Here is a 23,537-nt window from a genome sequence, read left to right as displayed (position 1 = left end):
CTCGGGTGCCGCATCTGACTGAAGGTCCTGAGTCTGGTGTAGATGAGGCTTGGGAAGGAGGCTCTGTGACCAGACCAGGGAACGAGGTGATGGGCCATCAAAGGACACCTAGCAGAACAGCAATGAAATCTCATTTGCTTTGAAATAAAAACAAAGTGAAACAAAATGGTAGCCCCTGTAAAGGAAATGACTTACCCAGGAAGCAATAGAAGCAGTGTTGTAGTTTCAGGTAAGAGATGCTGCCAACTTGGTTTATGGCTGTATCCACTTGGAGATGGTGACAAGTTGTTGCATCCTGGGGAGATTTTATACTAGGACTCACCAGATTTGTTGATGAGCTAAGGTGACCTTGGAAACAGAAGAGTTAAGATGATTCATCCACATTTGTCTCCAGCACCTGGGTAGATGCAAGTGCTACTGAGATACAGAAATCCAGGCAGGGACAGGTTTTATTGAGAGTAACTATGAGTTCTAATTTGGACTTACCAATTTAGAGATGACAATTAATGGAGGTGAGTCACGGAGACAATTTCCTGTACAAATCTGGATCTATAGCTGGAAATCTAAATTGGAAAAAAAAAAAAAAAACAAACCCCACACCGTGTAGATATTCAGAGGCTTGGACTGGAGGAGCCAGCTCAGCAGTGAGTGCAGGTGGTACAGAGAATGACTGTGGACACTCAGAGGTCAGCTAAGGAAGCGCACCTCCGTAGAGCCCCTCCCACGGGCAGCGGGGCCCCAGAAGCCTGCCGCCAGCTTTATGCGATCGAAGGATCTGGGCTTAGGCCATGTGTCTAAATCTAATACGTAGGTGGATTTTGAATAAGCTGAATAAGATTGGAACTCGATTTCAGAACAGATGCCACCAAAGTGATTCTTGCTAGCCATTATGTAAAGTGAAATATCGGATTTTCTTAACCATAAGGTAGAAGCAATATCTGTACTTTTACTTCACTAATAAAAGTGGTTTAGTAAGCTTTGGATAGTTCTTTGAAGATATTTATAGCTTTAATCAGATCACATACTTTATCAGACATTAATTTCAAGCCATTTGGTTGCATTTCAGCCAAATGAGAGATCAATGACTGAACACTTTTTCCTTAAATGTCTTGTTTTTCATTTTAATAAGTCATAAATTTTAGCTGTCTTTAATTGAAATTCTGCAGTTACACAGAAAAGAAAGATGCATGGCCATCCTTCCCAGTGCTTACCATTTGTGAAGTGGCAGGCGTCTCTGTCTCTAGCTCCCGCCTACCCGTCTCTACGCATTTCTAATGAAATACTCCCTGTTTCTATTTCCAAATACATGTTTAAGGGATCAATTCTACAGGATTAAGATGCGATTTAAAAATGTCGGTGTTCATTCAAATTTAGTAGTTTTCACATTTTATTTGAAACACGTCCACCTAAAACAAAGATGGAGGACCTCGGTCCGTTGTGTTTCAGTCCCTCCTGCATTGGTGGGGCTTCATGCTCACCAGACAGTGATCTCTGCAGTGAGTTTCCATGATTTCAACTCAGATTACTGTGCATACTCACCTATAGGGTTAAGCACTTACTTGCATGGACTATCTAAAATATAGTATATAGTATAAAACACAGCTATAGTTCAGGCTGGCTCCCAACTCCTGATCATCATCCTACCTCAGCTTTCCAAGTTCTGGGATTGCAGGTGTGTTGTCTCTCCATCCAGCTTAAACTATTTCCTGCAGTTGTTGTTCTTTTGGGACAAGGTCTTTGTACGATACCTTGAACTCCTGGGCTCAAGCAATCTTACCGACGCCCCAGGAGTTAGGATTACAGCTGTCTATCATCATGCCCAGGTGGAGAATTTGTTTTCACCTTTCATCCTTCTTTCTTTGTGAACCTCAGGGATGAAAGGCTTGGTTACCTTTTGGGCATAAATGTCTATAGGGATACACAACTGTAACCACTCCAGTAAAGAAAGCGTCTGGGGTTTCTGTACGGAGGCCAGTAAAAGGGGAACACAGTCATCCTTGTGGATTAGGTAGCTCATTTCTACTGCATTCTGTTGGGGACAAGAATTCATGTAAGATCAGACATCAGCCCATTGTACACTCATGCAGAGGTCAAGCACAAGGTGAAATTCAGTGCTATAATTCATAAGATAGGACTCATATTTTAACTATTCTAAGTTAAAACAAATGTTTGTGGGCTTTAGATTTATTGATCACTGACAGAGTCTCAGACAATAAGACTATAATTGGATATGTTTGGGTTTTGAAAACCCATAGTTCTCAGGAACTGGGTTCTAATAGATATAGGAAGAATTAGAGAAAGGGGTAGGGGACCAACTTATTCCAGATAATGAAATCAAAAGGAAATGTGCAGTGGTTTGGTTCTTTGCAATAATAATGAGAAGAAAATTCCTTATTTTCAAATTGTTGCTTAGCTAACAAAGTACAAAACAATGACTAAAGAGCAAGGATGAAAAGAGAACTTATATGCCCTGAAATTTGGATTTCATAATAGAGAATCTGAATTACTTTTTTATTCCTGTATGTACAGGATTGTGCCTGTAGCATACTGTATGATAAGCCAGCACAGTTAAACACAGGCCGACCCTCCTGACCGACTGTCCCTCTCCTAGGTGGGCAGAAGGCCTCTGTGACCCCAGGAGGCCACCCGTGGCTGCCAAGGCTGGCTGCTCTGCCCTCTGCTTCGGCTCAGGGTATGGGCACTTTCCCTTGGGCTTGTGAAATTGTGGATGTGTGCTGCAATGTCCCGATTTACAGAGACATTCTATCTCACCTACTGGTTCTGTCCAGCCTGGAAATGGAGTGACCCAAGCCCGCAGATGAGGAATAATATCGTTGTTGATTTGGACATTGTAGCACACATCTGTGATTCCAGCTCCAGGAGGGCAGGAATAGGAGGATTCCAATCTGATCCTATCTGAAAAATTAAAGCAAAAAGGGGTCTAGAGGGGCTCAGTGGTAGCAAGCATGAGGCCTTGAGTTCAAAGTACAGGGACCGCCCCCCTCCCTTCCAAGGGAGAAAGGATTGGTCTTTGTTCTCCTCTTATCCAAATGCTCCCCGCACGGCAGCTCCATCCACATGCCCTGCTCCTAGACCACTGTCATGGCTGGATCAGGCCGGTCAGGACAGACGGAGTGTTCTATCCCCAAGCCCATACTGGGAAACTGAGCCAGATTTGCTGGGCAGCTTAGCCTTTGCCCTCAATAGTCCTTGGATGTCTGTCTCTGTCTCTCATTTTGGAAGAACACAACCCTTACATATTTTTGGCTTCTCTAAATCTGTCTCTGTCTGTCTGTCTGTGTGAACACATTCGTGCGCGTGCACCGGTCCTGCAGCTTATATCCTGGGTGTTTTCCCTGAGCTTTTTCACTCAAGGATCATGCTCTACCACTTGAGCCACAACTCCACTTCTGGTGTTTGGGCAGTTAATTGGAGATAAGAGTCTCTCAGACTTTCTTGCCTATGCTGGCTTTGAACCGTGGTCCTCAGACCTGAATAGTTAGGATTACAGGTATGAGCCACCCGTGCGAAGCTCTAAATCTCATTTGCATTCCCTCTCTGACGCTTTTTCATCAAGTTCTTCCATATACACCCAGGTTTTCTGATTTTACTGATTATTTTTTAACCTTCTTGATGCTTTCCTCCAACTCCTGTAGACTCCTCTGGTGATTAGTGCTTCCCACTGTATGTATAGGTGATTGTGTGTGTGTCTACCTCTCATGTCTAACCTTAATTTATGTATGCAAATATACATGAAGCCATGTGCACAGAGGTTTTGTTTTGTTTTTTCATTTTCACAAATCTGGGTGGTCAACATCATTCCTGTGAGATGGTTCTGTTGAAGCTCCGAGAGACTTGAGTCCAGTTGCCACAAACCTCCTCTTTCCCACAACTTGTGTTTTTCCACACAGGCAGCTCAGGAAGAAAGTGAACGAGGATGGAGTGTCTATTCTATTAAATTAACACCCGGCCCACGTGACACCAGGTGTCCTGGTTAAAGCTTCAACGGCACCGTGGTGACCGCATGCGTGGCAGCCCGGGCAAAGCCAAGCAGAGAACCCACGAATGCAAAGAGGCTGGGCCCCCAGACAGGCATAGCCTGTGGCCCCAACACCCACTTGATGAAGATTTTCTAGTCTTTGCATTTGATTTTCTTCTAAAAGAAAATGATCCCAAGCCTAAGAAACTCCAAAGGAGTCGTGAAGTTGAGCGTCAGCACCGGCCGGCGGGCGTGGCCCCGCTGACTCGGCTGTCTTCCCACGGGAGGCTCCGTGGGGACAGGAGGCCCGGTGGCCCTCTCTCTCACACAAGCCCCATCACTTCTCGGCACTGATGCGAGGGGCCAGCTGGAGCTGACTGCCAAGTTCCTGTTCTCGCAGTAAGAACATGAGAGGCCAGCCTTTCTGAGCCTTCATTTCCTGTCTTGTAAAAGGGATGGGAAAGGATAATAGACATGCTCACGTCCCATGATTGTTATTGAGATAATATGACAAGGCAGAGGGACAGCCTTGGCACACTGTGGGTGTCACGTGACCCTAAGCTAGCAGGGCAGAAGGGATGGGGGTTACAGGTAGGGTGGGGCATGACATGTCTCTGGGGAGAAGCAGAACATGGACAAGAGACAGAGGTGGGAGAATGAAGTATATTTGTAGAAAGGAATAATTTGTTGTTCCTGGTAGAGTCAGGGTGTGTGTGTCTCTGTGTGTGTGTGTGTGTGTGTGTGTGTGTGTGTGTGTGTGTGTTTTCTGATGGTCCATGTACATATACAAGTCTGTGTTTGGATGTTGTTAGGTTTGATGATAGATTGACTTCTGTTTTCAACCTCCAGTCCACATATACAAATACATTAACTAGCCTAAGTTCCGTGTCCCTTGTATCTGTAAGCATATCTGTCTTGATGTTCCAACAGATTGCGATTACTTCACTGTGCACTGCAGTGCCAGAGCTACTACTGTTATTATGACCTTTACTGAGTCCTCATCACCCCATGGAGTCCTGTGGCGATGGTCTAGTATTATCCCCTTTGCATGCTGTGAAAACTGATGCTTAATGAAGCCATGGAAGCATCTCACCTACATGACTCTGGTTTTTGCTTTTTTGCTGTATAACGAGTTGCCACACATTTGACACTCCAGATCTCACAGTGTCCATAGGTCACGAGTCTGAGCACTGCTGAACGGAGCCCTCAGCGTAGCCTGGACAAGGTGGCAGTCTAAATAACGATTGGCCATGTTTCCTCAGAAGTTTGTGTTTATTTTTTTCCAATCTCTGTGGTGTGGGCAGAATTCAGCTCTGCTGTTGTAGGAACAAAGGCACAGCTGCCTTGCTGGCTGCTGGCCAGCTCAGAGCCCTGACCCGTGTCCCTCTCTCGCTCTCGTGAACATGCACACTGAAGTCACGGCTTCTAAGTCATCAGGATGCTCCACCCACATTCTTTTGGGGAAGAATGGATTGTTTAAAAGTTTCTGTGGTAGGTCAGGCCCACCAATGGTGTCCCCCTCTCCATTAACTTAGAGTAAACTGACTATGGAGACGTTCAGTGCACCTGTAAGCATCCTCCACCATTGCCAGATAGTGTAACCTCAGAATAAGGGTAATCTCCAATCCTTGTGCATGTGTTACCCATCCAAGGAGGAGGGGTGTGGAAGACACTTAACTGAAGGACCAGTGTCCCGAGGACCATCTCAGAATCCTACCTCTCATGTTGCCCAAGGTTACAACTCAAGTGTTGGCTTCTAAGCCACAGTCTCTGCTTCCAAACAACCTACCAGCTCTTCTCCTTGTCATCATATGTATCTTTTCTCCAACATGTATCTCATTAACCATAGCGTGGATGGAACTACCATGATCGTCGGTATCTGCATTCACCATGCAGCTGATTCTTTTGAAAATTCATTTGTAGTGATTTATGTCATTGTCAAGCTCAGATTACAAAATCATACAACAGAGACTTACCATCTTATAATTTTCCCTCAACTCAAATCTATCAAGAATATTTTTCTGACATTATTTATCTTTAGTTGGATAGTTATATCTCGGAGCCTATTTTTCCTCTTTAGTCCTATAAATATTTAAGGTTTGCGTATTTTTTAGTAAAATTATCTTCAGAAATGAAGTAACATGGGGAGGAAGGGATACATTTGTCAAGGTACATTATTCGCATGTGTGGAAATATGTGAAATTCCTTTGTGAAATTCATATGTACTAATTAAATAGTAGAAAATATCAGGAAAAAAATAAATAATTCTAGGCAACCATAGGCTATGCAAAATGGTGCTTTGTAAGCCTAGGATATTTGGCTGACAGCTTTGGAGCCGTTGTTGTAAGCTCTGGCGATGCCACCGTGATATCGTACGAAGGGCACCCATGCCAGCCAAGGCCCCGCTTGCCGTTCACGGACGCTCCAAGTCTGTCCAAGTCCTGGAGCTGCTGCGCAGACACTTTCATGTTTTGTTTTTAGGGAGCCGTCAAAATCGGCAACGAGGGTGGGATGTTAGGAACAGCATCTTGTTTCTCGTAGTTTAACAAATTCCATTTATCAACCATGTAAATGACAAAGAAATGCCACAGTCGAGCGATGAAACTGCAGTTGTTGAAGTCTGCCTCATTTTCCTGTCAATGTGATGCCTCCAAGTAACAGCCAGTGCAAGATCGTGAGCTGCCGGGCACTGAGGGTGGGAAGAGCAAGAGGAGGAGAAACAATTCCCTACTCTACGCACCCATGCATTAGAGGCCGCGGAGAGAAACAACGGCAGCAGGAGCAAACTGCCCCTCCAGACTGTCACACGTGAGATAACAAGGGAGACTCCCGTAATGAGCCATTGGATGGATCTGGGTGGCATTCGCGTGTTGTATTCTCTTCCTTCTTTCTTTCTCATCCAACTCCTTGTAAATAAACAGGAATGAGAGCATTGGCTATCTGCCTAAACAATACAGGGTGATTTCAGAGCCGTGCTAGCTAGACACACATTTACAATATAAGCCATCTCAGAAGGTGGTGAGCGGATGGAACTCGGCATTTTCTGGGGTGCTGTTTGTAGGTGACTCGTCCCAGCCCTTAAGGACTCTCTGCTCCTCGTTCCTGTGCTACCAATAGCTCTTCCTAGGCATCTTTGGATTTTGGTCTCAGCTTGTACTTGAATCTTGATTTTTTTCCCTTGATTGATTGATTAGTTGAATCATTCATTTACCTTTCTGGTGAGATTTCTTTCTCCCATGGGCTCTGGGTATACCTGGCTTTTCTCTGATCATTTTCATGCACGGTATTTGCACACACATGCCAAACTGTGGTGTTTTGTTCTGTTTGTTTTTCTTAATTACCCAAAGTTGCATATATTACTACTTCTATTGTAAGATACAGTGAGGTCAGAACCTGTTAAATACTTGACCCAAATTATTCAGCTGTTAAATAGCCCATCTTATATCTTACTCCAGTTATTCATAAATCCAACATGGTATTGTGTCCTTTTCCTCCTTTCTCTCCAGCTTAGAATTTTGTTTTTAGTTTCATGTTACCTTCCAAGTGTCACATACAGTCTCAAAAGGCTAGAATGTACCCTAGCAGAAAGCCCAGGACATTGGAGTCACATAGAACTAGGCTTAAAATCGCACAAACAACATTCCCACGGCCCTTCCATTCTGGGCAAATTACACTGCTGAACTCAGTTTTCATCTGCAAAACTCATGAAATAAATATCAGCTTTTCAGGGCTCTTCAACAGAATGTAACATCCGGCGGGCACAGATCTGTGTGCTCAGTAGGCAGTATCTGACAGGGGTGGAAAGTATCATCCAAAATGATTGCATGGTGAATGGGAAAGAGTGTGAGGCTATTCTGCTCCTTAGTTTTGTGCTAAGACAACATCTCACAGTCATCAACTCAGAAGAGAAAACATCTTAATTAATTTTTGTGCTAAGAAGCAGAATTTATGAAACAGAAACTTCAATGATGTCTACTCCTTTCAGGTCAGTGATGTTTATTGCTGTTTTCATACTACACTGCCAGCTCAGGCATCATTTAACATGTAAAATGTATTTACTTATTGACCGAAGAAACAAATCAAGGAAACACCAATGAATCTAAACAAAAGTGGTTTAGTTGTAGATCACCATTTGTGAAATAGAGTAGAAAGACATTATTCTCTTAAAATAGACTTTCTTCTCTACTCTGTGGATGACAGTTGGATGATACACGTGCTTTTCATCTTTATTTTAAAGCCTAAATGCATTCAGAGCCCAGTACTGCCTTTTCCTGTTCATTCGGAATAAAAACCATCTCTGGCAAAGCAAGGCACAGTATCTATGCAAAGATTCATCTGGCCAAATTTTGCAATATGCAATTCAATTTAGAAATGAAGTAAAACTAGTCATGAACAGTGCAGGATATTGGAGAAGGGGAATGTGGGAATGGCTTGTCAGTTTTTATTATCTTAACTAAACTCTGGTGGTCAACTATGCAGTTGTGAGATATAGAAGTATTGTAGAGATCTCTGAATCTACTAGGTTATAGCAGATTTTGTGGAAAATTTTCTGCAAAAACAAGTTGAGCCCTTGGGTAGTTTAAATTGAATGTGTTGTCTAAGCAAGGGGGCATATGGTTGGCAGCAGAGAGAGAAAGCAGATTACACGGCGGATGTTTTAATTCACCGTCACAGACAACCTTGAGCACCAAGTACCCTGCCAATGGCAGCAAGGCCCCCAAAGGCTTCCTGCCAGCCCCGGCCAAGAACACGCCGCTCCTGGAATGTCTGACCTCTCCTCTTGATGTCTGAATCTCATGCATCTTTAAAGGAGTGTTTCCACTCCTGTGCTCACTGTGGGTGCATCAGAGTTTCCTGGTGAACTTAAGCACCCATCTCTAGGCCCCAGCCCCAGCTATGTGGATTTGTTAGAATGCTCACAACAGGCCCACCACCCACCCCAGCCCTGACCCAGCTGCCGTCTCTCCAGAGCTGACTGCCTCCCACCTAGGTGTCTCTCCCTCTTCACAAGCCTGCCCTGGGCGGAGCTGGCTTTCCCACCCACGTGGTGGGGCCAGCACAGCTTCCTGAGGTTGGTAACTCCAATGGCTGGTGCCCCTCACCTTTCCAGTACCACCAAGATGTACAGAGCAGCTCGCCTGCCGCGAGACCCTCCTGCTGCGGCTCTGCTTCTGCCCACGTTTCCCTTCTTCCAGTTTTCATTCTACTTCTGCTGCATCCGTGGGCTTTCCCCAAAGGCTGAAAGGAAATGGGGGGGGGGGGTAGTATAGATAATAAATGGATAAGTCGAAAATAGAGAATATATAGATGATAGATAATCCATAGTTTTATTTTTCTCTACAACTATAAAAATGAGGTTATTTTAATCATTTGTTATCATCAATATGGAACATTTTATTTTAATCAAAACAAAGCAAACAGAAAATTAAGCCGAATTATATCCTCCTTCTAGTAGGTAGGAAAGGAGAAAGTGTAGTGACCTTATCATCTGAGAAACTTCTGGTGAGCATCTAGGATCAGATGGTTATTTGTAGAAAAGTTATCAAAATTTAAAAAGCTGTTATTTTCGTTCTTATGGCATTAATTAAAGAGATTCTTCAATTATAGGATGTATACTTTAGCTGTACATGTAGATTTATTGAATTGTAATGTATTTATTTATATATGAAACGTTTAGTCTTTACAATATATACATCCAGTCATAAGTTAGAACTGAGTCAATTGCAGGCTTCATGGGGCATAATTCCTATGTCATAATTATAACTAAGTCAGATTTAACCTAAGTTGCTTAAATAATGGGACTCTTGCTTTATTTCAAGGCCCTAATTTTGCCCTCAGAAGTAATCTTCCCAATATTCAGATCCATAGCCAGAAGAGTTTCTTTTTTGGTTAAGATTTTGCTGAGTCTTAAAACGATCATGGGGGGCTGGGGATATAGCCTAGTGGCAAGAGTGCCTGCCTCGGATACACGAGGCCCTAGGTTCGATTCCCCAGCACCACATATACAGAAAACGGCCAGAAGCGGCGCTGTGGCTCAAGTGGCAGAGTGCTAGCCTTGAGCGGGAAGAAGCCAGGGACAGTGCTCAGGCCCTGAGTCCAAGGCCCAGGACTGGCAAAAACAAACAAACAAACAAACAAAAAAACGATCATGGGATCCCTGTTCTCTTTGATTCAGCAGAAAGCAGCTCGGTGTGTGAGAGGTACCCACGCAGCTGTCCTGGCTAGTGTAAGTGGCTCTAACACTGAGGAGTGATGATGGAGCTTCTGGGGACCACTTGTGAGATTATAGTGAGATGAGAGTCATGCTTCCGTATGGTTTGGGCAGGTGATCAAACAGGTCATTGCCCTAAAATGTCAGGCAAACTGGGTTTAGAATGGGCTGTTTTCCAGGAGCAGATTGTTGGGTTTGGATAATCTAGTTGGAAAAGTGAAGGTAGTCTTCAGTAGGAATATATACCTGCAGACAGAGGCTGCAGTGAGTCAAAAGAGGCAGCCTCTGCCCACTGGAGGCCAGAAGGCTCACTAAGTTGCTCATTGATTTCAGGCCAGTTTACATATTCAGGGATGACCACCAAAGACGTCATCCTCAACGCCAGGGCCAGTTACACAGAATGAATGATCATTGCAATAGTCTTAATAAAATTAAAATAAGGCTTCTCATTTTCTTAGTGATGGCACAAACATGGCTGTTACAATGCAACCTTCCCTGCCTGCTATAGTTAAATGAAGATTTATAACCAATTTATAGTTAATCTTTCATTTAGCACTGCCAAATAACAGAAGCTGAGAAACATTTAGCTTTAGAATCCTGACACTGCAAAAAATAATTATCAAGCTGTCTGTCATTTTAATAGGACTGGAAGAATATTCTTCATTATATTGTCACTGAGATTAAGTTATTTTAAGGTCAGTTTATGGTGGTTTCATCTTTTCCAAGGTAAAAGAGTTTCTCCTACCACACTGGTAGCTTCCAGCCTAGTCTCTTGATTTCTCCCTGCAGTGTTAACAATTTATATTCATGGTCACTAAGAAGAATGCAATAAAATAAAGGCTTTTTCTCCCAAAGTACCTTAGGATATGAAATGCCAGGCAAATGTATATATATGTATATATACATACACATAGATAGATAGATAGATAGATAGATAGATAGATAGATAGATAGATAGATAGATAGATAGATAGACAGATAGAGATATATTAGGCTAGAAAGGATTTAAGTACTCTGAGAGGAAAAATGTGACCACCATGTGACCCGTTTTCATTTGGTGAAGAAATTAGTTAGGATTTTCTGTAGAAGTGGTACATCTGGATGCCAAAAGATGATGGGATTAAGCTATGTAGAAAGAGAGAAATGAAATATCTTTTGATGTTTTAGGTGGGCATAAAGAGAAAGGAAGGAAGGTGAATACCGTACTTAAAGAAGAAGCTATTAGCTAGATACTTAAACATCTTCTGTCCCCCCAAATAAAAATGTGTACGCAGCAGCTGTACTCACTAGACATGTTGAAAACAAACTATACAACTGGGAGAAACTAAGGAAAGGGGTGACATTGGCACAAAAGAAATGTACATAATGCCTGACTTATATAACTATAACCCCTTCGTATATCACCTTCAGCATAACAATAAAAGTAAATAAATAAGGTGTGTCAATGTAAAATTATGACTTGCAAGCAAACATGAAATAAACCATGTAAAAAGTTTTTATTTAATCCACCAATTTATGAGGGGGGGTGTGTAATCAGGTGTTATGACCATTCTATAATGGACCAGATAAATTAGGGGTATCTGTCTATCAACAAAGAAATGTCCAACAAGCCTTATTTTTCCAGCATTAACAATCTTACTGGACAGAAATGATTGTTGTGTATGCTGGAAAAAATTTTCAAATTTACAAATAATATCACCAAGTCTGGGAACTTAAATAAAACAGAAGACTGTAATGTACTTTCTGTTAGCCTTGTGCTGCTTAAATTCAAGTAGCCAGCAACCACAGCTGGCAGTGTAACTTTAAATTAATCCTATGTAGCAAACACTAAAAATCTAATTTTTGGCTACCTACGCCACACTTCATGTGCCCAACACGCGTATATGGCTCACAGCTGCCACGCTAGATGGCACAGAGAGAAAGTTCTCGATCTTCTAGAATACTTGCAAGTGTTGATGTGTCAGCTTAGCTTGGACATGCATAACAAGAGTAGAACATAAGAAAAGTAAACTATGAAAGTGCTCAATTTCCTAATCAATGGGCTTTCAGTCATATTTGAGAAGAAATGAGGAGACGTATCCGGAGAATGATGTGATCAAAGATTTACTTTAGGAAATTAATCCAAAAGCAATTTACAGAGTTACGAGTTACCTTTAGGTAAACCATTAGAAAACTACTTAAGGAAGGGACGGAGGAGGAGACAGACATTCCCAAGTACTCCTGACAGTCCACTTGCTAGCCTGAGTGATTGGCGTCACAGGTTTTTTACTCCAGTCTTAATTACTAATACTAACTTTCAGATAACACACTGCACTTCACACAGAACAGTATCGAATGGCCAAGGGAAGATGAAAGAGGCTGCGGCGTTGAGAAGGAGGATGCATGGTAAGGAGCTGACAGAGATGTAGGTAAACATCCTGTTAGGAGACCAGATAAGAAGTTGGCAAACCGCAGGCCCAGAGCCATTCAGCTGCAGACTTGTGAAATGCAAGCCTACGTGACCGTTTGAAGTGAGTGATAGCTTAGGGGCAAGAGAAACAGTGCTGCAAAGGGAGTCCGGGAAGGAGGCCGAGGTCCCGTACTTGAGCGGTCATGGCGTCGGTATGCCTGCCACATCTCATTCTTGCACTGTTCTTCCTTTCATGGTCTCAGGTGAGGAGGCTATATTCGGTGTGACTGATATGTTCATGGGTCTGGGTTTCTAATATGATTTGGCATATTCACAGATATAATGGTTTATTGGTACATATAAATTATTTTTCAGTTTGTGCGTGGGGATGGTCCATTAGATAGATGGTAGTTGATTTCTCTTTTTTGTGATTAAAAATCATTAATTTTCAGATACATTGTTTAAACACATATAAATATTATTTTGTTCACATTTTTCTTCCCAGTTTTTCCCAATGCCTTCGCAAGTATGCTCAGTCACGTTTACCTTTCTGTCTAGAAAAGAGAGTTGCTTTTGTTATCAGAGCTGGGAGCTTTGTCAGTGCATCTTGGTATCTGTGGATTAAAATAGGACACTTGGAAAAATACTTATTCTGCCCTGACTTAAAACTTGTAACCTGATTTAGGTGGCATGTATGGTAGATCAACTCCTTTTTATATTGTTTCTTGGTCTAAGCTTTTCTATTATCCTCCAAATAAGTATTGTTCTCCAAGTAAACTTCATATAGAATCTGAATTTTAAAAAACCAACAAACAAACCGAAAAACAAAAACTTGAGATCAGACCTCAAAGATGCAATTCTGTCTTCCTCCTATTGTGTGTCCACTTAGTAACTCCAATTATTCATGACTCCTTTCTGATCTTAGAATAGAAAATGGTGACTGTCTTTCAGTTTTCCCTGTGCCAGCTTTGTAAAGAATCATTCACTAATAGTACGGTAGTTGATTTCTTGAATAAAAAAGGTGAATAGTCATTCTGTTTGGGGACTTACACTCAAAATAGAGGAACTCAGATCAAAACTATTGCTTGATAAAAGGGAATCATCAAAGCTAGGTGTAGCCTCAAAGCCACTGACTGCTCTGCACAATGTAGGGTGAATGGAGTAGGCCCAGCTTGTCTTGCCGGGACTGTCATGAATACTCGGGATGCCCGTGGTACTACAGTCTCAGCTAACACAGTGCTAACAGTGTGCGCTGGATTGGAAGTCACAGAACTGTTCTGTGTTGAATTGTTCTCACTTCTAAGCTTCTCTTCCCTCACTCACTGGGCCTGTTGGTATCCTCTGTACCCTGTGAAAGTTTGTTGAAGACCTGATTCCCAGGCAACATGGACCTGCTGCAACACCTGAGACTTGAAGCAAGCTCTCCATAGAGCCGATGCTGAGCCCAGGCTCTTGTGATCTGGGGTGCAACCTGAGGTTGCACCCCAGTACTCCGAGCCCACAGCGTTAGGGTGCTTTCCACTCCTCTAAGAAGGGCACCCCTGTTGCATCTGCATTGCAAATGTCTTTACCGCGTTTATGAATCCAGCCTTACCCTTCATCGGCTTGTCTCGCTTGGGGTATGGCTGACCTTAGCTGAGGACAGTGTCAAGCACAGAGTTCCCGCCCCATTTGCTGTGATGTCAGTTGATGGAACGAATCCAGATGGGTCTCTAATGTTCCTCTACGTCGTTTGGAGCACCCCCCGCCCCAGCTTCTTTACCACTGTTCCCTTCCTCTAGCCACACTCTTCGGGCCAATCAGGTATAAATGCACTTAGTAAACTAGATAGTACCTGAAAAACTAGCATTTTCTTCCCAGTGTCTTACTGTTATTATAAAGTTGATGTACAGAGGGCTTACACATTCTTATCTTCATTCCTCCCTTAGTAGTTGCTAATAAGCAAGTCTTTCTCTTTTAAATTTCACTAAGAGGACCTGGGGGGGGGGGGGCGTCTCCTTAGCTCTTCGCTGTTCCTCCACCTTGCATGAGCCTATTACTTACTTGTAGAGGTATACTTCTTATACTACCTCTGAAGTTCAGAAAAGCAAATAATTGTATCATTTTTCCAACCAATGATGACATTATTATGCGTTTCTAACTGATCACCCTGCCACTACAGGAAAATATTTCTTCTCCTGTTTTAAGTGGTAGTATAGTCTCAACACAGCAAAGGCTTTAAAACAGTCTTCAGGTCTGTTAATATTGTTCATTTTGTCTTATCATTTGATAGAGTTGAAACAAAATAGTTTAAGCTTCAGATTCTGTAAGAGGCTTACTTAGTGATAGTAGGAAAGCTCAGAATTATTATACTTAAAATATTTATACAGAACTAATTACTTTAGCTATTGCCGATAAGATCAAGTGAAGAATGTGGAGTGTACAGGCTTGCACCTTGCTTACTAGCTTCCCTAATTAATGTCATTCTTCAGTGTTCATTTACTTAGTAGGTTTTCTTTCCTAACACCTAAAGTATTTAAAATCAGGACACTAAAATGACTTTTTACATGTCAGGGAAAGAATCAGTTCTGCAAAGGTAAATAAAAAACTCTTCCCAGTTATCACCTGGATTGCCATTCCTTGGTATTACATTTGCTGAGAGGCAAATTGTCCACATTGATAATTGGTGTAACTGCACATTTTCACTGAATACCAGCACCATAAAATGTTAATGGAAATTTCCATGAAACCTTCAGTGCTGATCAAATGAAGGAACTGGAGATGGTATGGCGGGAACTGAGATGGTTCTCATGACTGCTGCCATGGTCCATACCTGCCAACTGGGGTTACAGTGACACTTTTTCTGAGCAATGAAATCAGTTCCCCTGCAGCATTTGGTGGAAGCCACCAGAGACATAGTTTCACTTCATAGCTTAGGGGACCATGGGTGCTTTGTGATCAGAAAAGCTTTCATGCAAGTCTCCAGGTCATTCTTGTACCCTCCTTGCTGTCCTGGGGCCTGAACTCAATCCCTTCTGTTTCCTCAGCTGTGAAATGGTGACCGATTGTACCTGGCTAAGAAGAGACTCAACTGTTAAGTCTACCTACCTGCATGGCATAATGCACCATAATGCAGAAGAGATTCATGGAAGAAAGTGGTTCTAGTGAACTTTAAATCCGTTTAAGGCCTTCCATCATGACTTACAAATATTCCATACTACTGCAAGTGTTTAAAATTTAGGTATGAAACCATGTTAAAAGACCTATTTAACAATTACACCTCAGCTACTTGTAAATCATAAAGCATATCTAAGATTTAAACAATGTGTGAGAATCACATTTACAAAAGTTGGGAAATGGCCACTCTAGGCCTGGGAGTAAAGCATTTGTACTGTTTGGGGACAGCAAGTAGGAATAAACATGCATTGAGCATCTCTTCTGTATCCAACCTTTGCTAAGTGCTTTACTCATATTTTTACTTTAACAATCCTTACAACACTCTCTGTTAGGTACTATTACCACCTTGATTGTCCAGATGAGAACACAGACACGGAACCTCAGGTGATTTGTGTGTGAGTGTATGTGTGTGTGACGAGAGAGAGAGAGAAATACGTTCTCTGGGCTCTCAGAGTCACTGAATCGCCACATCTTTAAGGAAGATGCGCAAGTCCTGGGCAATGAAGATTGCCTCTCGAGGACATAACTGCCCCATTCGCCTTACGGTGCGTGGCAGCTGTCAGGCTGTACCTTCACTGGCACCGGCGGGACGCCCTGCTCCTAGCCCATTTTCAGGAAGAACAAGCAACTGAATGTGCTCTGTTTGGCTCTGAGCCCTGTTATTTATTTAAGCCTAATCTTCAAATTATGTTTCACTTTACAGTTTTGTCTTGGCATGGGAGTTTCTTTTATTACTTTCAAAATGAATAATGAAAAAATAAATTGGCAACAACAACCCCCTGAAAAATCAGGCAAAGGCATTAGATTTAATCAGCAGTTTTTCCCTCACCAGATGAAATCATTTTGCAGATGCATTAATTAAAATACTTTGCAAAAAAAAATTGAGAATTAAGTTATGACTTTTAAAGGTAGACTCTCCTCCCCATCACCCTCCCCCCCCCCCCCCCCCCACCTAGAGTGTGCTAAGCGTGTTTTAGGAGCACGGGCAGGGGCTGGATGGTTATGTAATGGCAAGTTGCTTGTGCTCTAGCATCAGCTTGGTCACTCTGCAGGGATTAAGCATGGGCTTGTAGCAACAGTGGAATGGCATGGTTGGATGAGTTGGCTCTACTAACTTATTGGACAAGGATTGGAGTGAGAAGTGCAAAGATTGCCCTCCTTTAGAGTGACTCGGTGGTGGTAAATTGTTAGAAATGAACTCTTAGCATTTGCTTATACTAAGTCCTCTATACATTTTGATATTTAATTTTTATATTTTATTCATCATGAATAATTTTCTGGTCTTAGGAACAGAAATGTCATTGATTTCAAATGTGAGAGTCTCACATTTTGAAGGATGTATTGTATTAGTTTAGTGAGTTAGACTGGTGGAGGGATTCTCTAAATATTTGATAATCATGAATTTTTAAAAAAATTTTGTGTTGTTATTTTACCCTCACACTATCATTCCTCCTGCAATGTTCACAGCATTTAAACTTATTGATGTAATGAATAGTTGTTGTTTGCTAAGTTACTGAATGTAACCAGAAGCCATAAAATAACAGATGTGAGCGTGTGGCTCCCATGTTCCATGCCTTGCATAGAGTGCCGACCCTGACTTTCTCAAAGGAGAGTTCTGCTAAGATAATCAAGTTCCCTTTGACCTGTCAAGTGAGTGAATTTTCTCCTCATACTTTGAATTGAGCTGAAAAGGATGAGATCTTTATCTTACTGAGGTCTTGCCACAGAGAAGAGGGGGTTCAGGGCCTCCAAGCTGAATGGATTTCATGTACAACAGAATTAGACCAATTCTGTATGCAGTTTCAAACTAGAAACAATGAGTAGTTTCAGTTCACTCTAAAGAAAATGGTTCTGTCCTCATCATATGTAAAGATGTTTGCCGTATTTTATGAATAGTAGTTTCTAATTCATTTCATATTTGAGTGCATCTAGATCATGAAACATACATTCTAGAAAATATGGTCAAGGACTTGTGAAAGAACCACCATACAGAAATGTAAAAACACTTGACCAGGGAAGATTCTCTGAGCCCTGCAGTTGGCGGTGTTCAGAACCTGGTTGGTTTTGGCAACTCAGGACCTGCGTCTGTCTATCCCGGGTAGACTCATAGGAGTTGAGCAAGGCTGAGGTTCTTCCCTAGGTGACTGAGTACAGGAAGGTAAGCGAGTTGGGCATGGGAGTCTGTAGCTGATCCATGGAGCCATTGGTACAGACAGCAGTGACATTCTGGGTGTTTCAAGAAGCAGGGACAGGGCTATGATCATATTTTGCTGCACATGTACTTCCTTAAAAATATATGCTCTCCCATGATGTACTGTGAAAAAATCGCTTTGGAGGTCAGGTGAGGTGGGGCTATGTTGTCCTCCACTCCGAGAAGCCTTGCAAAGCCCAGTAGGAAGGGAAATGGGGAGACTCCCGTTCCTGACTGGCAGCAGCAGGGTCCCCACAGAAAGGCTCACAGAGTCATGGGCTACGCCCTGGGAGTTAGGACTCCACTTGCCAGAGTTCCGGCCACACAGGCCCTTCAGGAGGCCGAACATGGTGAAGGTGTTGTTTTTATGTCTGTCTGGTGTACTCCGGGTCACAGTAGAATGCAGAGAAGCTTGCCAACTTTAAATTGTGCTAAGCAGCTGAATAGATGGGGAAGGCACTCTGGAAGGGACTCGGATGATTTACCCAGCCACTCAGCCCAAGTGGAGCCGCCAGCTTGAAATGTGCTGCTGCCAGGACTGGCCTGACCTTGATCTTCCTTCGACTGGCTATTAATCCCTCTCGCCCAGGGCTCTGGGAAGCAAGGTGTAATGGATTGCATGTCATCCTGGGTGCTTCTAGGGCACCGATGTAGGCACGTGGCATTTTCTGAGTAACTTCTCAAGGACTCGGTAGAGGTTGAAGGGCATCTGCTCTTCCCACTCAGCCTTGAAATGCCATTAGCGAAAACAATAGCACAAATGCTACATGGCCTGAAGGGAAGGAGGGGGGCGGCACTGGCATTGAATCCCCTGCTATTTGGGAGATACTCCTTTGAATAATGTAAACTGTGGCTAATCCACTCCTTCCTGGTACGATGGGGTCTGCAACCCTGACTCCCCTTGGCAGAGCTTTTGCTTTGCTTCCCCCCTTCTCTTGGTTCTTCCTTTTTTATTGGATAGCCTTTACAACAGGTTATAAAAAATTTTGATTTTTTATTCTGGGTTTGTCCATACTGCTGATAAAGGTTTTAACAGCGAAAGCTCCAAATGCCCACAGAAAGTTCTTAGAAGAGGTTAAAATTATCACAGTTCCCACAATCTTACGTTAGAAATATTTCTCTTGTATTAACACATGTTTTATGTTTCATCTATGCTCTCTATAATCTTAAGAATATATCCTTATGTAATTACTTTGTTTACCAATAACAATGTGATATTTATAACTTGAATATTTGGCCTACTAAGGCACTGAAACTACAAAGAGGTGTCAAAAAACAGTAATTTAATACTGAATGATACATATTTTTATCCTATCTCCCCTTTCACACTGAGAGCTAGGTTTTCATCTATGCAGAGTAACACTTATAAAATATATTGCAAATCATAAAGTTATAAAACTTGGCATCTTTATTGGATTTTACATATTACAAAGTTTGTCATCATGATATTAATAAAGGTGGTTAACCACATGACAGTCTAAATGTCCTTAAATATTCTTTCCTACATAAGACCAAAATCTGTTGGTTTTTTTCATTATATTTGCACTGCTTTTAGTATATATATGTATATATATATATACATATATATGTATATATACATATATATACATATATATAGCATTTGGGAGGCTGGAAATGTTCATTCACAATAAGAAATGCCTGCTGCTTATTATTTCTAGATACTTCTGATGATTCCATTAAAAACGAAAACTAATTTTTATGTCATGACATTCAATCTTACTCCCTTCTCCATAGCAACAGTAAGGTTGAAATAAATAACTATTAAGCAATTTTAGAAACTTAGGCAATTGCTTCATTGCAAATGTTTCAGAATAAAATTAGTTTTCTTTTTCAGTCATGAGAATAGTAGTAATATTATGCTGGAATGTGGATACTTGTTAGAAATGATTAGAAATATTTAATTATGAAATTGGGGGGTTCTCCTTTTGCTCCTGAAAATGAAATATTCAAAGGCTGTTGGTTCTGTAAGAGAGAAAATTTAATGAATTGTAAAGCGCCCTTCTCTACATGGTTGCTGGATCTAGGAAGCTCTTCGGGACCCAGGGCCCTTATTTTATCTTCTGTGTGACTGTATTTTGGCACGCCGTCCCTGAAAACCCAGCGAGCAGGGCTCGTGTCGTTCATATCATGAGGAACGGGCTGGTGTGTCTGCGCAGATAAGATTCTAAGAGCAAGATAGTTAGAGTCTTCACAGTTGTGCACAGAAGCTTGAAATAGAATTTAGGAGCAGGGCTCTGTGGTTTTCTCAGCCTCCAGACTTCCTGTCCGGTTTGCGAACCTGGGCAGCCCAGGGTGCGTTGAATTCCCTGGTGTGGCTGGCACGCAACCTTGCCCAGCTCTCTGTATGGGGCAGGGCCGTGGCCAAGGGGAGAAACACTTGCACCCTTTTAATTTTGATTTTTTTAAATTATCTTTAAGTAATTGCACCAGAGAGATTCAACCAGCATGTCAGATGATGAGTACAGGACCCTTCCCCTTCCCGCTCTCGCTCACCCCCCCCCCCAATCCCATGGGTCCCCTCCACGGTACCAGTTCCAGTGTGTCACATAGACAAGGTGAATATTGTGGCGCATTTGCCCACTCTCTGGAGCACAAAAACAACTTTTCTAGATTACAGGGATTGTGTCTTTACCGTGTGATGCATGGGTGTGAGAGGCTCCTGGGGAGTGTGTGTGTGTTTCTCAGGGGTTTGCTGTACTCACGGGCTGCTTCTTCTGTGGTTTTGTCCTACCAGGTGAGGCGACCTACAGTCGTTTCTACGTCTACTGCAAAGGCCCGTGTGGCAGCGCGCAGCCGGGGAAGCTGCGGGTGCGGTGCGGCACCTGCGGGCAGCCCAGCCTCACCCTGGCCCAGGTAAGGCGGCTGCTGCGCGGGGAGGGAGGGAGGGAGTCAGCGGGGACTCTGGGCGCGCGTCCCCATGGCTGGGGCCGAGACCTTCTCCTCCCGCACCTTCCCTGTGGGCTCTGGATGTCCTTCCACTCTGGAAAAGCCTCGCGTGCCCAGGGTGGCTCCGGGTCTCCTTGCTCTGCCTCCCGCGGAGCGCAGCCTGGGGTGCGGGGGCCTCGGTGGACGCAGATGACGGGCCCCCCCCTTCCCTGCAGAAAGGGGCCCCGAAGGTCACCCCAAGCCAGTGACAGTTCAGCCTCGGACAGCGCCGCGGCAGGCCGGGCCCCCAGCCTGGCCCTGGCCGGGCGCTCGCGCCTGCGGATGGCTGGGACGCATCCGAGGGGGCCACGTGCCATCTTAGTCCCAGGGACCGTGACCCACGCCCGTACACAACCCAGAAACCCCGGGGTGGCCTCACTCTGCGCCAGGATGGAGCCGGGAAAGCCCTGGAAGCGTGGGACTAATGGGCACCGTGAGGGACCTTAAAGACCGCCCCTGTTCCAGGGGAAATCGTGGTCCAGGGCCTCAAGCCTGAGAGAGTGACAGGAGGCCGGAAAAGCCTTCCTCGCCCTTTCCCTGGCCCGCACCATTTCAGCCACACAGGAAAACCCGCTTAGGGGGACGAGGTCCAGATTTGTCCAGAGCAAGCGCAGTGGACGCTACTCCAGGGGCCGTGAGACCCCACCTTCCGCCACCCCGGGGGCCGTGAGACCCGCCTCTGCCACCCCGGGGGCCACCAGACCCGCCCCCGCCACCCCGGGGGCCACGAGACCGGCCTTCCGCCACCCCGGGGGCCACGAGACCCGCCTTCCGCCACCCCGGGGCCCATCAGACCCGCCCCCGCCACCCCGGGGCCCATCAGACCCGCCTCCGCCACCCCGGGGCCCATCAGACCCGCCTTCCGCCACCCCGGGGCCCATCAGACCCGCCTCCGCCACCCCGGGGCCCATCAGACCCGCCTTCCGACACCCTAGGGGCCGTGAGACCCGCCTTCCGCCACCCTGGGGGCCATCAGACCCGCCTTCCGCCACCCCCCCCCCCGGGGGCCGTGAGACCCGCCTTCCGATCCCCCCACCCCGGGGGCCATGAGACCCGCCTTCCGCCCGCCACACCTGCTGCCCCAGGGACGGCAGGGTTTTATCCACCTGCTGCTGACCCGGGCCATTCCAAAGCCACCCACAGCTGCTTCCACCCCAATCTGCACTTAAGTGTGGATTGCTTCGCAGGGTGGACATGACTCCCTGGAACTTCCTGTTGTGTCTGAACAGGAAGAGCAATAACGTTTTATAATTGCTCTTCCAACTAAATTGTTCCTAGCCAGCAGCTCCTTTGGGTTTAGTTCTGATTTCTGAGACACGGTCCTGCTGTGTTGCCCAGGCTGGTCTAGAACTTGCTTTGTAACCCGGCCCAGGTTGGTCTAAAGCCCCAGATTCTCCTGATTCAGCCTTTCAGATGCTGGGGTCAGAGGTCTGTGTCAATCCCCCAACATTTGTTCAGCTCTTAATAATGAAGTACTGTTGGTCACCTTGCTTTATATTTGAGAAGATATAGACATTTACCCAAGAAAACAAAGGATAAGACTCTAGGCTGACAAATAGTCGAGGGTTTTTCTTGTTGTTTTTACCTTTTTACCACACACAAGTTTTGCGCTGAAGATCCATACTATCTCAGTGAGGACCACAGAGGGAGAGGCCAAGATCTCCTGCACAGATGCGATAGGACAACGGCCAGCTGTTGGCCAGATGTAGGGTGAGGGGTTTTTGTGTGTGTGTGTGTGTATATGACAGGATTTTAAAAAAATCTTATTGTTTTGGAATTTTTTCTTATCTTGAAGCAGTTGTGCAAGTGAGTTGCCGTTCACCAAAGCCGTTTACGAATCCATTGCGTGTGGATCAATGTCATTTCACCGTTCTTAATTTTAGATGAAGTGCTTAATTTTCTTGCCTTTTAACAAAGCAGTTTATGTGTACAGTGCATCTTCGTCTGTGTCATCGCTTCAAAGTCTTCACCCCTCTTCCACCTACCCCTTCTCTTACATTTCTCAATTCTGTGATATAAACAACTAATTCTTGCCTGCATTCTCTGTTCCCCCCTCCCCTGCTTCACTCTTCTACCTCTCTCCCCTGGTCCCACCCTGTGCTTGCAAGCACCCATTTCCTGGTACTTATTTTGTTAGACTTTAACCTAGGTTGGTTCGTCTTTCTTTTTAAAGAATTATAGTATTTATGCTCTCCACAGAGTCTATTCTATTTCAGTTAATTCATTTGTAACCACTTGCTGACCATCCAGTGTATTTACTTGTAGACTTTTAAGCACATTCTCAGACCACAAATGAGGCAAACTATGTGTTAGACTATATTAGACTTTGCCAGAAAAACCACATAGACATCCACATAGACAAAGAACAAAGAAAAGGTTTATTACCAGCAAAGGGGCCAGGCTGCTGTCTCAGGTATATAACCCATGAGGTTTAGAGGATCTTGTTGCCTTCTATGGTTATAGCTGTCCCAAAGGAGCGGCGTCTCAAGGTAAAGGGGGTGGAGGCGGATTATTCACTGCCTTTACTCGACGGACCTCGTGTCCTCGCTGAACTACGAGAGAGGAGGCTATTGGGCTCACAGCATGCAGCCTTAGGTTTTTCTGGGTCTGGCCTATTTTATTTAAGATACTTTTTTTAGATAGTTTTTAATCAAGAGAAGTCATA

At 44.0% G+C, this 23,537-nt stretch overlaps 1 protein-coding gene across 1 annotated transcript in view; it reads left to right on the top strand.

The window, feature by feature from the left end:
• The window catches only part of Prkn (parkin RBR E3 ubiquitin protein ligase), an 884,626-nt gene that overhangs the window by 334,912 nt on the left and 526,177 nt on the right, over positions 1-23,537 (top strand). Inside the window, exon 5 of the mRNA XM_048354412.1 lies at positions 20,682-20,800. Coding sequence (XP_048210369.1) covers positions 20,682-20,800 — 119 coding nt within the window. The remainder of the gene's footprint in view (positions 1-20,681; positions 20,801-23,537) is intronic.

This window comes from Perognathus longimembris, chromosome 9 (genome assembly GCF_023159225.1).
Source record: "Perognathus longimembris pacificus isolate PPM17 chromosome 9, ASM2315922v1, whole genome shotgun sequence".
Classification (NCBI taxonomy): Eukaryota; Metazoa; Chordata; class Mammalia; order Rodentia; family Heteromyidae; genus Perognathus; species Perognathus longimembris.
This window is presented reverse-complemented; position numbering and strand designations above follow the sequence as displayed.